Source organism: Cheilinus undulatus, linkage group 16 (assembly GCF_018320785.1).
Source record: "Cheilinus undulatus linkage group 16, ASM1832078v1, whole genome shotgun sequence".
NCBI lineage: Eukaryota > Metazoa > Chordata > Actinopteri > Labriformes > Labridae > Cheilinus > Cheilinus undulatus.
In genome coordinates this window covers 18,940,836-18,956,518 of record NC_054880.1, presented here as the reverse complement: position 1 = coordinate 18,956,518, position 15,683 = coordinate 18,940,836, and the positions used below count along the sequence as shown (strand labels likewise).

Genomic DNA, 15,683 nt, shown 5'->3' with positions numbered 1-15,683 from the left:
TGGCAGAGTTAATGAAGCAGATTCTCTCTATGTATGAATAAGAAAAAATCAAATATTCAGGGGATTAAACACTAATTTAAACACAGGCTAACTTGTATGTATGATGTTCCCTTTTTACCAAGTTTATTCTTCTATATGCTACTAAGCTAAATGTTACACACTGTGTCTTTATGCAGGATCAGCTTTTTAGACCTTAACTACAATTTAAAAGGGGGATTACTGTTATTGTTAAATGACTCCTCAATTCAAAACAATGAGTAAGAGGAAGGTGGGCGGAGCTAAGCAGCCTGCCTATTGTGCAAGGCTTGGAAATGTCTGGTGGGGCGATCCATTATGGGGAGTAGGGGGTGGATGGGTGACAGAATGCCTGGACTATCAGCAACACACTTCCTTTTGTAGCAGTCTTTGATGTGGCACTCCTTGTTTCCATGGCAAAGATAAATGCTGTTATGGTAGCATTATCTCTCATGACAGGTACTGTGACAAGACATGGACCGTGATGACTGTGAAAATAAAGAGTTTTCTGTGTGGCTTTAACTGCCATAATGGTTGTTGGGCTGTTAACATACATGGCATACATATAAATAAAGCATAACGGGGTTTTTATGGCAGGCAGTGCTGGCTTTCTGTGTGACACTTTGGATTTTAAACGCTACAGTTTCAAAGCCATCATTTAGATGAATATTCCAGGCTCTTTTGAGTTCAGTCCAGAGATGGTGCCAAAAAAGTTAGAGTGGAGCCCTGACAGTGACACTAAAAATATGAGGTTGTGCACCATGCCCTAATCAGATCATTTATATGAGGCAAGATAAATGCAAGTGCAGGAAAGCACAAAAAAGCATGAAGACACACAGACTTCCTCTCCCCTAAATAGAAACACAATGATCCTGGCTGTGGTCTCTTCTCTGACCCTAAAAGTAATTACAGAAATAAACGAAAAGAGTCCATGGAGACATTCGGACACACAGAAGCAAAATGTCAATGAAGCCTTACAGCTCTGAAAGACGTTCATTATGAGGTCGCAGACATGCAAATCAGCCTTCAGAGCACAGAGAGAGCAGGGTTTGGAGGAGAGAAAAGGAGGTTAGCAGGTTGGTTTTGGATTCAGAGTGGAGAGAAAGACACAACCTTCAGCAGAAGCTGTAAATTCTTCTATTTTATACACTCCCTGCCCTCTCAGATCAGGTTACTGACACCAAGAGGTTTCTTTCGCTTCATGGCGATGATGTCTTCATAATTGCTCCTGTTATGAGCTTCTCAGGCACTAAATTACTCCGAGGTAATAGCACTTTCCTTTGCAGTCCACTGATCTGTGCACACTCGTGCAATCTGCTTTTCACTGATATCCTTGAAGAAACACTCACAAACAAGACAGCTTGGTTTTTCTGCTGCTTGGAACATCGCTCTCTCTTTCTTTACGCGTATATACCAAAATAAAACTCCATCATTCTGAAAATCACCTCCAAGATGGCATTACAATCTTGCAAACAAGATCCCCCTCTTTGCAGGTGTAACTGAGTCAAAATATGAGCTTAAAAAACCTGTTACACCTTATCTCTGTTTTACCAATAAACCCAAACATAACAACAGGACACCTTCTGCGGCTACAAGAAGCGTTCTTCAAGCAATGCTGTGCAGCAGACACCTGGCATCGTCCGCCTTTTGAATTATTTACTGTGTGTCAAGCCTCCTGCCACCCACAGACCTGTTGCCTTTTATTTACTGTCAGTATCAGCTCTGAAAAAAGACCTCAGGATTTGTGCGAGGGAGGCAAAAAAAGCTGGTTTGCTGCTCTTTCTTTGACTTTTTTTTTTCCTTAACGCCAACTCTCCTGCTTTCTTTTTCATTATTTCCCGCGTTTAAACCTCTCCTCCTCAGCAGTATCTTTTTATACCCTCTCTCTAATTGGAGTGAATCCAGATAGCAGCATTAAGGAGCTGTATTTACATTCAGCAGAGGCCTATTAATAAACATAGCCAATGAGGGGAATTGATAGTGTGGCTTCCCTCGACTTTTACACAAGAAGGACATTCAACTGAGCCCCCTGCTGACAACAAAGATTCAATCTCTATCTGCTGAAATCTGACGTATAAAGAGATGACAAAAAAGCACGTGGAAACCCAGGAGATTTAACTTTCACAGGCTTGCACGAGTCTTGCATTTTGGGTGAAGACGGGAAACTGAGGAGGCGAGCGTCTCCTATTTATAGGTATATCACTGGGAATCTGTAACCAGCGAGTAACCAGGGATCCTGTTTTATACTAATAAAATATTAATGTCAATGTACAAACAAGGGCAACGTGCAGAGACTGCAGAATGAGATGCTGCCACTGCACCACGGGGAGACAGCGGGAGTGATAGGAAGAGAGGGAAGAAAAAATGAGGGCATGAAGAAGAAGAAGAGTGACTCACCTGGAGGGAGGTACTCAGCGTAGCCACTGGAGTTCACCAGCACATTGGTCTTAAAGGTGGAGTCAAAGTCATCATCTGCACTGAGGAAGGACAGAAGAGGGGGTGACACCACCTATTGAAATATAATGTGAATATACGAGGTGTGTGGGTTCAGGTGTTTGTGCGTGTTTTACCTGTTGTAGAGGAGGATGTCAGGCGTCCACACTTGATCTGTAGTGAAGCGGAGGTTTTTCACGCCAGGGTGTTCGCTCTGGTTCCACTGGAGGTAGTGATCGTACCAGCTCTGAAACACACACAGAAATATAGAAACAGTAAATCCCAGTGGACCACAGACCAGCTGCTTTATCTTCAGTCCCCTCTGATGTTCAGTTTTGATCTAACAGAATCCATATTAATAAAAGATCTGAATCATTTCATATTTGTGTGTTTCTATACTGTCAAAAGATATCAAGATATTTCTGGGTAACAGCTTCACATCAAAGAATTTATAAGTGAAAGTCATGAACTTCATTTACATGGTAAAGGCAGCATAAAGTCATCAAATAAAGACCCCTCAAGACATAAGAAGAGCTAACTCTTACCATCCGTAGCCATATGTTAGTGGTGAGGACCTGGTTCTTCTCATCCTGGAAAGCATAACAACAGAAACAGAGGGTGGAATCTGTATTAACAACACAAAGATGCCACTAGCTTTTAAAGTATTATTATTAAAATCTGAGTTTGGATTGTCCATAGGATGTGTCCAACTAAACATTCCACGAAAACTCGCGCACACTGTCAATATTGTAAAACAGTCAATGATTCGCAACATTTCAGAGCTAGACCTAGACTCTAAAATAACTGACTGCATAAATATTTGTCCCCTTCAAGTCAGAATTTAGTAGATGCACCTTAACTGCAGTTACAGCACTGATTCTGTGTGGCTACATCTCAATCAGGCTTTCACATTTGGATGCTTCAATTTAACTACATTCCTCAGGTTCATCGGGCATGATCAGCCATTTTCAAGTCCATTAAACTGAGGTCTGGGCTTTGATTTTGCCACTCCAGAACATTCATGTTGCTGTCTTTAAACCATTTCTGTGTAGCTTTCGCTGTATGCTCCGGGTCATTGTTTTGCCAAGAAGCATCCCCACAGCATGATGCTGCCACCACTGTGCCTCACAGTAGGGATGGTGTGCTTGTGGTGATGTGCAGTGTTTGCAGTGGTTTCACCAAACATAGCGTCTTGTCTGATGTCCAAAAAGCACCATTTTCTCTCATCAGACCAAAGAACTTTCTTCCACTTGGCCATGGAGTCTCCCACATGCCTCTTGGCAAACTCTAGTTGAGATTTGATATGAGTTTTCTTTCTCTTTGCCACTCTGCCATAAAGCTTGGACGAGCACATGTGTTTTCATAAGCAGTGATTTATAAAATCTTATTTTTGTTCAATTTTTTCACTCTCTTCCCTCCAAGTTTCTGTGCCCCCACCTTGCACCCATTTGTGACCTCCCATGGGAGTCGGGACCCCCACTTTGAAAACACTGATACAGAACATTTAAAACAACCACAGTTGACTAACTCATTGTTCAAGCTTAACACAAAACATAAGAGATCAAAATTATGCTGACAAAGCACAATCATTAACAATACCAGCATAGTAAACTACAACAAAATGTATGATAAAAATAGAATAGGAAACAGGATATAAACCAAGTAATATATCCAAACATTTTTTGATTCAAATAGAAAACTAAAATGGAGTTTGTAATGTTGTTTGCTCTAGAAACAAGTTGGTTTAAGAACAACTACGTCTGCACACTCACCACGTCCATGATCTGTATCAAACTGAGGGTGAAGACCACGGTGAGCGGGTGGGAGTCGTTGGCCACTGGCCGCTCCATCCGGTTGTAGTCCTTCAGGAGGTTCTTCAGCAGGTTCCTCTGGTGTGGACCCTGCAGTGACACTGGATGTAAACAAAACCAGGAGAGAATTTAAATCTGCCCTGTGACATACAAGCCACTGCTGATCTACAAAGGCAACTACAACGCCAAATGTAAGACTGAGTCAGCATTTCCTTTAATGATTTAGTGGGGCTTTTATTTAGGCGGATATCAGGAGAAGACGACGCATTTATCGAGGGTTTTTTTTTTTCATTTTAAGATTGTCATTTAAACTGATTGAAGTGAAAATCCAACATAACTAATACCTGTTTAAATATTATGACAACATTAAATGAAGTCAAAGGAGTTTTTAAAGCTCCTGTAAGGATAGGTGTCGTTTAGTATCAAATTAATCTTGTTCTGCTTCCGTTTTACAGCCAAATCTTTTACTCACCGTGACTCTGTACCTCAGAAAATGTAAACAAAGGCTGCTTAAGCAGTCTAGTGTAAATTGCCTTGTCTGACTCCTACCCCACAGCAGCGTAACAGACATTAAAAATGATGATATAGAAATTGTATCTCGTCTCTGATGGTATTGTTTGCTCTTGTAGCTCATAAAAACAGTATCCATATTATGTTTCATAACCAGCCAGAAATCTTCACAGGGGCTTCGATCACCAAAAATGGAGGCAAACTCACACACACTATCTAAATAGCTTAAATAGGATTCAAATGTTTGAGTACCAAAATACAGCAATGAGTCTGTGCAATTTAGACAGTGAACTCTGAAAAAACATTCAGTTTAACAGTAATGTCCATTCACACAACAATGGCAGTAAAGTTGTGTCTTTAGGTCAATAAATGTCTATCTGTTATAAGCTTTTAATACAAGTCAGTTTTTCTCAGCATACAGCTGGAGTATTCACTACTTTCATTGCAGGACAACAGTACACACATTTCTACATTTTTGACCTCGGCAGCAGAGCACTTCTGCAGCATCAGTCTTTGTCTGGCATCGTCTGTGTCATAGCTGTCATTTCCATTCAGCTGTATTCATGCAGCAGCTGCACGGTGGTGCAGTGGTTAGCAGAAGGTTCCTGGTTTGCATCCCTGACCAATTTCCCTTAGGGGATAAATAAAGTTATTGTATTTTACTGATTGACACACCCTTTCAGAGTGTCTGGTTTGTGGTTCTTTATGCCAGCCCTCTTGCCCTACAACAGCTGGGATCAGCTCCAGCCTTCCACAAACCCTGAATGGGATATGCGGTGTATGTAATGGATGCATAAAGGTATTCAGAGGCGTACGGTGCCTGAAATGGTTGGCATACTTTTAATTTATGCTCCACATTTTTCAGCGACCCATCCAAGAAAGAATAAAAAGCCTGTGTTCAACTGCAGTTGGGTATATAGTACACCTAAAAACAGATCTTTTGCATTTACACACTGACACCAAACTTCTCCTGCTTGACCTCAAGTTATTATTAAATTATTAGGAAATCATTATGAAGGAAGCAAGCTGAAAGGAAGTAGTGCCATCAGCTACATTCGCATCAATGAATCAACAAAGTAAATTACGAGGACTAGCCAAAATAGAGGCAAAGGAAGGCAAGTTCCCCCTCCATTCCAGGGGGAAAATGCAGCATACTACTATATAATGTACATCAGAGGGGATTTAGAGGTGGGTGTTCTCTGTGGAGAGAAAAAAAAAGTAACATATGCCATGCATTACACCACTGAATGTATGCTGCGTGCAAACAAACAGCAGATAATGGAAACATGCTTAAGAGAAAATCCTTAAAAAATACGCTGGATTGTAAAAGGTTGAGTAAAACCTTGTTAAAAATTAGTTGTGTTGATTTAAAATCCAAAAGAACTATTCCAGCTCTATTTTTCTGAATGAAAGAACACATTTTCTTTTAAAAGTTAATAATATTGATTACTCTATTTTTTGTCATCAATTATCCCTAAATCTGCATCGTTTTCCCAGAATGCCTCAGTAAAGTAGGCACTTTTGTTACCCACTTTTGTTACTTCTGAGTTACCCACTCAGTTAGGATTATGTACTGAACCGTGGAAGAACACTTTCAAGGTTAAACTTCATCTTTCAGTCTTTTTTACTTGTAACCAAATTAGCGTGCATTGGGGGCATGACTGTTCAAAATCAAAATATGTGAAAGATGAGGGAAAATTTCACATGCAATTATGCTTTGCAACTTCAGTCCTACTTAAAAAATGTATTTCCACCATTTTAAAACTTTTACGCTATCAGTTGTGACAAATTTATTTTCAACTTGAACATTAAAGCCTATGCTGGCGTCTAAGTAACAAACTTTCCAATGCCAATTCCTCCTTTTGTTTATCCATGAAAACAGATCAGAGTTTGTCCAAAAGGGGACATCCATTGCCTAATAAAAGCTGAATCCGCAGTTAGGTTGGGTACAAAACATATAAACCTTTGCTGTTGAAATCTGTTCATGCAACATTATTTGTTAATGGCTGATGTTTGTCAGGAGTGCCTGTATTGGCCAATACGAATTTGTTAAAGCGATACATCCCTGGTAAAAGCGTATGCTAAAGGTAGATTTGAATGAAAATGCAGATTAAATCAGGAGGTTTTAACCTGGGAGCTGATCTTTCTTTTCCTTAAATATACCCAGAAGTAAAACAGATTTAATGATGAAATGAGCCAAAATAAAAACAGATCTTAAAGCTCTGTCACTCCTATCTTGACTATCTAACATTTGCTGATAAATTATTCAGGGGAGGTCAAACTCCTGAGTCAGAGTATTTTGCATTAATATTAAAAAATACAGAAAGAAATCAACAAACAGCAGAGAGACTCCAAGGGAACGCACAGACGAACAAACAGCTATCTAATTAGACCATAAGAAATATAACTGGCACTAATGAGTTTATATTTAAGTAACTTGGAAACGTTCAGAGGTTTAGATGTTAAACAGAGATGCCTATAAAATAAATTGGAGTGTAAGCAAGAGTAACTGTAAACCACAAATGTCAGAGCAGTTTTAAATGTTAAGGTCATTGTGTTGTTTTACCCCATCAGTGGGTCCATTTAAACACAGTCAGGACTTATCTACACTTATTATTTTTTGTTTTACTGTCCTTTTTCAAAATCTTCCCTTAAGACGTACAGGGAGTTGACTTTAAAATAACAGATAAAATGTTACACCTCTCTGTTGATGCTATAGGGAAGCAATTAGAAAGTGTGGGTCCAGGGTTTGAAGGTCTCACTCAGTCTGATGTTATGTAACATCAGTATATTGCTGGAAAGAATATGCACAGCATGTTGTGTATAAGATGTTTTCCAAAAATGTGGAGGAGTTGTTTGCTGACTTTAAAACAGGGGATACAGCGTTCCAGGGATTTAGTCTGCAGACACAGAGTCTGAAACTTCGTCTTATCCTCCCTCTTGTCTATTATTTTCTGGACTTTCTCATCTTAAAAAAAAAAGTCTTTTTGCAAAAACCAGCGAAGAGAAGAATTTCTCTGCCTGTGCCTGAAGGGAAAGTTCTCTTTGCTCTGTCATCCAGTGTCCGCCTTCACATTCAGCCGTGACTTCTGCCGCCCGGAGCTCCATCAGCTCAGCTGCAGCATCACATCCAAACACCAGATAGAAGAGCCAATCTATATGTGCGGTTCGATTGATCTGTGACCTGTTTTCTGTGGGGTGAGATCCCCTGACAAGCATGCAGATTTTAAAGAGGAGAAGCCCAGGGAATGAGGGAAAGAAAGGCGATCATTTGTGGTGACAGCTCAGATTCTTCTTCTGTCATCTGCCTCTCCACACTCATCAATCAGCCTGTTAAAACATCTATACATGAATGTATAGAGATAGACAGGGAGGTGACAAAGTCAGTTAATGTGCTGTGCATCCGTTAAAAGGTGAAAATCCAAGAATTGTAAACAAGCAAGCAAACAGGTGAGCCAAATTCTCACTTTTCTCCTGGATTTTTTTCCCTTCACTTTTTCAGCAGCACAAATCCCAAAAAACACCAAATCCAATCCTTGCATTTCTACCAAAATCACACTTTGACACTTAAGTGCCGCAGCTGCGAAAGAAAGACAGGCAGTGAGAGAGAGAGACAGGCGTGCAGGCTCACCGTGAATCAAAGCAGAGAATCCAGAGAGGAGCAAAGCCACCGAGTGCCACATCCTGCTGGGTGAGGAGCAGGAGAGGAAGAAGAGAACTCCGTTTGTTGAAGGAGGAGAAGGAAGAGGAGGAAGGAGGAGGGGAGGAAAGGAGAGGAGAGGAGAGGAGAGGGAGGATAGAGTCAGGAACCTGCTGGAAATCCCCCTGTCTGCATCCAGTCGGCATCGGAGGGAAGAGAGAGTGAGCGTGTGCGAGGAAGAGAAGGAGGAAGAGGAGGAGATGGTGGTGGCGTCTCTCTCTCTCGCTCTCTTTTTTTCCCTCTCTCTCCGTCTCCCTCTGTCTCTCTGGGAGGTGGGACTAAAATGTGGAGAGAATAATGTCAGGGATGAGGGTGAGAGGGTGGAAGAAAAGGCAGGAGGTGAAGGAACGAAAGGTTTTACTGGTACATTGGCTCAAGTGTACTTTGGAGGGAACGATTCTGTGAAAAAAAAAAGAAAAAACAGACAATTTATTTTAAAATCATGTCAAAAAACAGTGAGAGTGAAAGAGAAACCACAATAATGACAAGAAATGGCATGGGAAAGGGAAGAAACAGTTTACCAAGAAAAGATGAAAACTTAGTTTTGCAAAAGTAGACGCAAGCACAAATTAGGCTGTCAAATGATTACAGTTTTTAATCATCATCAATTTTGATTAAGTTCATTATGATTATAAAATGAATTTAACCACAGAAATAGTGATACTTCATGCAGGACACAGTAGTCATATGTCCAGAGACGGCCAGCTGATCACAATTATCGCCACCCAGCTCCCACAGCCAATCACAGCTCTTTTTCTCAACACAGTGGTGTAATTAAATATGACGTACTTCTCACTAATCCCTGCTTGCATTGATGCTGCTGGCAAAGCTTCACCTCCTCCACCTCAGCCTCCTCCTTTATAGCATAAAGCTTGTTGCACCCTCATTCAGATTCATGCTACTATGGATTGATTGCTTTTTAACTAATTTTATTATATTCAGTACATTTTGTACTAAATGCATCTATCCATACGGGGCTTTCTAGCCATGCACAAGTAAAAACTATATATCCAATAAAATGGCTAAATGTATGGCAAGCATGTTCCTGAATAAAAAATGAACTTTTTATGGATTGAAAATCCTTTTCCACTGTCTGTGAGATTTTTTAAAGCGCAATGAGACATTAAGAAGCAGTGACGGACTTATTTTACATCACTGTGGCTGCAGAGAGACATTGCAGGGGCTTAACCAATGTGTGTCGAAAGTAAAACAGGGTATGAGATTAATCATGATTAATAAAATATGAAAGCACTAACTGTGGATCTCAGTTAGTTGTGATTAATACAATTAAGATAAGATAAAACCTTTTTGTCCCACTAAGTGAAAAATGTGCCTCCAGCTCTTCATGCTGCAGCCATAGACAACATTCAACACACAGATTACACATGAGAAACACTTTAATATAAGACACTGAGTATCAATAAATAATTCCCCTTAAAAAATAGAAAAGAAACGCCATTAGACTCTCAACATACAGGTGTAAAATGCAAGATAAATCACATTCCAGTCCATTCCCATTCCTCACTTATTTGCTGCTATTTAAGAGCTTTAAAGACACAGGAATAAATTAATTTTCTAACCTTTTAGGTCTACAGTGGGGAACCCTGAATCTTTAACCTGAAGGCAGCAGCTTATACTCTGGATATAAAACATGCGATGAGTCATTTAAAATCTTAGCGGCATGCCTGAGAGAGGCATGTTTAAAATAGCCTGCAGGGATGTGTGATTTTCACTTCCTATAATTCTTCATGAAGTCTGAATCTGTTGCAGTAGTCTGATTTTTTTAATGGCACACACAAGTCTCTCTCATCTTGACTGCTCTAACACCAGTACAAATTTCAGTCACTTTGCCTCTTATTGTGTGCTTATTTGCATTAGTGCTATTAACTGTAGGGGGAAAAGTCACATCTGTCTGTGTAAGTATGCTGGTTTGCACGTGGAGTATGACGTGTGTCAAAAATACATGACATACATGGTCAAACACTGCTGGAGCAGAGCTATACGTCTGCATGTGTCTGCAGATGTATGTGTGAACTCTGCGGGGGGGGGGGGCTTTGAATCATGGCGGCAGACAGACTCCAGTTTAATTGAGAAAGTGCTGGGCTCTGCAGGAGGGCAGCGGGAATGTGCATAGTTAAACTCTACTCCTCATTTGTCCTCACGAAATGCTGATGCAAGGGCATAGGCAGCGAGAAAGCGTAAGACTGAAAGAGAAGAGGAGGAGGAGGGGAGGAGGAAAGAAGAGTTGGACTGTATAATAGATTACCCTATTACTTCTACTGCCCTTCGGAATTACCCCTCTCCTAGGCAGCCTGTCACACATCCCGAGCAATCCCTGAGCTGCAGAGATGCATGCTCGGCTGCACACATGGGATGGAGAGTGGCCCTCGGAGGCTGAAAAAGAAGGATGGCTAAGTCACCGGTTCAACCAGATAAAACTGCACCAAGCGTGGAGCGAGGACACACATTGTGCTCCTGTAATGCATCATCAGATGAGGAGCATCCTGTTGCTGCTGCTGCAATCCTGCTGCTCTAATGTGTGCAAAATTGACTTTGGGTTCATCTCTTAAAAGAAAAAAAGCTCCTCATGCTGTTATGCACCAAGCACCAGTGTGACACTGTGCCAAAACCAAAATTCATTACGCCTCATAAAAATACAGATTGAAGGCACTGAGGCGTGGGTGACATCTGGTGGTTTGTTGTCCAACTGCATGCTGGCCGCAGCTCAAGCAACACAGGACTCTTATTTTGGTGGGGGTGATGGTGTTAATTAACGAGGCTGAAACTGAGCTCAGTGAAATGGGAAAATTATAGTAGCGAATGCTATAAACAGAGGGCTAATTAGGAAACAATACAGGCAGATGAGTGGAAACACCAGGGATAGTGTGTATAAAACCACAATAGAGACAGTGGAGAAAATGAGGCTTATTAACAGTGAATACAAACTTTTCAGATCATGGTTGTAAATGCTCAGTAGCTGACATGGCCAGCACTCTTATCTGGCATGACTTCAGCTCTTCTCTCTCGGTGCTAAATGCTGGATTTAGCTCCTGATGATGGCATCAGCCATGTGGGCTGCTGTGCTGTCTTTTTAATTACTCTCCTGATTGGATTAAGACCACTCCGCCGCTGACACGTCCCTCCACTTAAAACAGCACTATCGACAGAATCAGCACATATATCCACTCGCCTGATTCGTCAGACCAGTTCAGTAAACCAAGTTTTCTAGTAACAGACCGTTTGTCTGACCCCGACAGCAGAGGTGGAAAATAAAACTGCCTACTAATTAAATCTTATGGTAGCAGCTGTTAAATAAATACCTCTCCCATGTAGCATTACACACAATTTACATTAGCTGGACAGCAGATAATGATGCAGAAGTAGACTGTCTTTGTTGTTACTCCTCTTCTTTGTCAAAAGCTGCTCTTGCCATACCACAATACCATATATATCATACAAAATAGGACAGGCGGCCCATAAAACAGCCATTCTGCCAAAATTAACATATTGTAAGATGATCAAATGATGATACATCAGGGTATCTGACCAATCAAAGATAATTAAACACCCCTAAATTAGGTGAAAAGCAGCATTAACAAAGTCTATTTTCAGCTGTGTTGTGGAAAATTAGAGATGCACATTATTGGATTTTTGCAGCTATTTCTCATCTTATTCTACCAATTTATACACCCCTTTTTTTATTGTAAAGGATACCACGAGTTTCCAGTGCAGAGAGAGGCTGAGTCGACCAGACCTGAGAGAGGAGCAGTTTAGTAGACCTTCTGGTATTTTTCTTACATTTGAGGCTTCATTCAAAATGTTCTGGGCTTATGGGCCCCATTGGGTCTATAGCACCCGAGGCCAGTGTTTCCCTAATCATTTCACTGGTGAACCACTTTTTTCTAGGTAAAAGCCATCGCAACCCAACCATTTCATTATTCAAGTCTGTCTTCTGTGCTGTCCTGGCTGATTGGTTAACTGGAGACTGGTGCGAACTTGTATGGTCCTGACCTCACGTTCTCTGGAATAAGCCACTTCCCCTCCGTCACACAGGCCTTCCTTGTATGCTTAACCCCTTGGGCCTTCATTGACTCCCTCATCTGGAGCAGAGCATTTCTTTTTTATCAGCCAAGCATCAATAACTGTGACTTTAGCTCTTTTGCCATCCAGTAGCTGGTAGAGCCTCAATTTGTGTTTTACTGTTGTGAGGAGGGTGAGTTTTATAGGGTGGAGCCCCCCATTTGGCTATAATGTGTACTATAGACATAAATGTCCCAGTAAATATTGTTGCAAAGAAATTCTGGAAACTCATTTGGTGACCCAAAAAATATCTGACAGCCCAACCGTGGGTCCCGACCCAGACGATGAGAATGAGTGCCCTAGGCAACTACCTATTTCTGACGCAAGTTATAAATTTTGCCAACATTAAGACCAAGGTATGATTTATAACACTGATTAGTACAGCTGTAAATATGCCAGAAATTTCCGTCCCTGCCTATACCAATAATTAATGTTTTAAGCAAAAATATGTCAATACAGATATGTTGCCAATAAAGTGTATCTCTATGGAAGAGTTTATTTTTTCCTTAATTTAAGTGAAACTTCAACTTATTCCACATCAATTACACATTGTGTATAATATTTAGAACCTTTTTAGTTTATAACTTAATCAGGCCTGGCGCTAAATCTATTTAATCAACTAATCCTACTTAGGAAAGAACAAGATTTTGAAAAGATTTAAATCTAGATTTTCCCTAGAGCAGTGGTTTTCAACTCAAAACTCAGGACCCTAAATCATCCCTGACTGGATACTCACTGGGATTCAAACAGCATTTATTCTGTGCCTCTCCCCTCTTCCTCCAGGGTCCTTGATTTCCAAAACAAACACAAAACATTCTGTCATCTGAAAAGAGGTCTTTAGACCACTGAGCAACAGACCATCGCCATGTCATCTGCTAGTGTTGGTCCACTGTGTTTTAACAAAGGCTAAAGTCAACAAAGCTGTGCACCGGGAGATCTGAGAGCACCTAATACGTCTGCTGACAAGCTTTATGGAGATGTTGATTTCCTTTATAGCTGGAGATCAACAGACCACAGTAAGACCAAAACAAACAGGTTTGCTGAACATGGTATTGCTTGATTGGCCAGCCAATTGGCCGGACCTGAACCCCATTGAAAGTCAATAACCCAGTCTTGTACTCAAAATTTTCCAGAGCTTCAAGGTAAAAGATGTCCTCACTTGTTTCTTCACATCTGTTCTTTAGAAGAGTCAAGGGGAAAGTACGAGTGAGAGAAGAGACAAATACTAGAGGGGTAGAGAGAAAAAGTCTGAGTAAAATCTGAAGGAAAAATCCGACTTTATGCCTATGGAGCTCACTCAGGACAAAGTTGGGATTTTTTTTAACTTTTCTGCGAGTGTGAAAACGGCTTATGATGCACAGTCAAGAGTAAGACCTCAGGCCCATCAGTACAGATGAGCTGAAGGTAGCTATCGCTTATTATTGCAACTTTTAACCCATTTTAGCAGCTTTTTGCCCATTTCCACCACTTCTTTTTAAAACTTTTTACCCATTCTTGTGGCTTTTGACCCTTTTTGCCACTTTTAACCCCTTTTTCTTTTTTGCACAATTATCTTAATATTTTCCATTAAAGTTGTCTCAGTGTCTTTCTTTATTCTCTGGCATCCTGACGTTTGTGCGCATCATGACTTTGCTATGAAGTTTTAAATTACTTTCCTAATCATTTAGTTTAGTGAGCCCATCCACATTGTTAGCATTACCAATAAAAGGTAATTCTGTTGTAAGAAAAGGGGTTTCCATTTTTTAAAAGCCAATACTGTACCACAGGAAATAAACAAAATCTATATATGTTGCTTTGATAAGCAAGCTTTAAAAGTTTTTAAAGTTTTATACATGGGAATTCTGTGTTAGTTTTACCTGTGCTCGAGCTTAGCCCGGCGTTCTCCTTCCCGTGTTTTTCTTCTTCTTCTGCCATCATGCCTTCCTTCATGAGTCAAGCGCCACCGTGTGGAGACAAGAGGTAACACGGTGACCTAATTACCAGGCAAGACGACGCTTTCGTATTTTTCCTTTGGCATGGCAACACGGCACAGTTCCTGTTTTGTTTCTTACAGTGAATGGCAGAAGAATATGGTGACTTGACTTGTTTTTGTTTAGTTAGCTAAGTCCATAAACACAGGCAAACGGCTAGCCTGACGTCCTCTAAAAATAGACCCACCAGCATTATAAAAGCTAGCTTACTAGCATGTTAATGTGTTCGCTTAAGGGTGAAGTTCTTATTAAAGGTATTTTAGCTGGTAGTCTGGGACCCATGTGTTAAATGTCCAAACCAGTGTTTCTCAAAACGGTGCGGGGCAAGTCAAAGAGACTTGTTTTATGCAGTGTCTTGAGAATCTGTACAACCATAAATCTATATGACGACCAGAAATACTTTTATGTGTTACAGTGGCCATTTTTAATGGATATGAATATGGTGTGCCTTGTGATTTTGGCTTGACATCATTTGTGCTGTGGGCAAAATGATAGGAAATTAGGTAACCAAAATAGCAGATCCAGGCTTGGGTTTGACTGTTTGACAGTCTTTTTTTGCTAGGCTAAGCTAACCTTTCTTTTAGCTGCTACCCAACATTTCACTGTGTGCCTTTTCTGTACTCTAGTTTCTACAGTATTTCACAGTATTTGCTTCGCAAATTTCTTTGGGAACTGTTAAAACAATGTTCTTGTCTAAACAATTCTTTAAGATAATTCATAAACAAAGAATTTCATGACCATTTATGTAGTATAACCTAATTGCAGTGTAATCACAGTATTGTCCTGTTTTATCTTAATCCTACATTATTATCAAATCATGCAGCACTATTGATAAAATGGAACACACCCTCAACGACCTCCCTGAATAAATCAAGATATCTAAAACTGAAGACCTGCATAGCAGTACAACTATTACCAGAATACACCCACCCTGTGTACTATCTGGATAACAACCTTAAATGTTAATTAGCACCTTTATTGCATATTTTTCTATTGTAACGATCATTTATATGTATTTTCCCTACAAAATACACCCTGTATATACTATGAATGCATGTGGGGCACTTACAGATTCAGAAGGATAATTTCTTATGTAACTCTTGGCAAAAGTAAAGCAAATAAGCCCTTTTCCCATAATATTTAAGCCCAACCATGACCAGTGAC

The 15,683-nt window shown here is 40.4% G+C and overlaps 1 protein-coding gene across 2 annotated transcripts in view; it reads right to left on the bottom strand.

The window, feature by feature from the left end:
• Positions 1-12,322, bottom strand: part of chrna11 (cholinergic receptor, nicotinic, alpha 11) — a 36,918-nt gene extending 24,596 nt beyond the window's left edge. Inside the window, exons 1-5 of one of the 2 annotated variants that reach the window (XM_041808061.1) lie at positions 12,268-12,322; positions 4,221-4,360; positions 2,994-3,038; positions 2,586-2,695; positions 2,413-2,492 (exon numbers count right to left, since the gene is read on the bottom strand). In XM_041808061.1, the coding sequence (XP_041663995.1) occupies positions 2,413-2,492; positions 2,586-2,695; positions 2,994-3,038; positions 4,221-4,298 (313 nt within the window). In that variant the 5' untranslated portion in view covers positions 4,299-4,360; positions 12,268-12,322. Of the gene's footprint in view, positions 1-2,412; positions 2,493-2,585; positions 2,696-2,993; positions 3,039-4,220; positions 4,361-12,267 lie in introns of those variants that run through there. The other variant, XM_041808062.1, reaches the window with a different exon arrangement.
• Between the last annotated feature and the right edge of the window lie 3,361 nt (positions 12,323-15,683).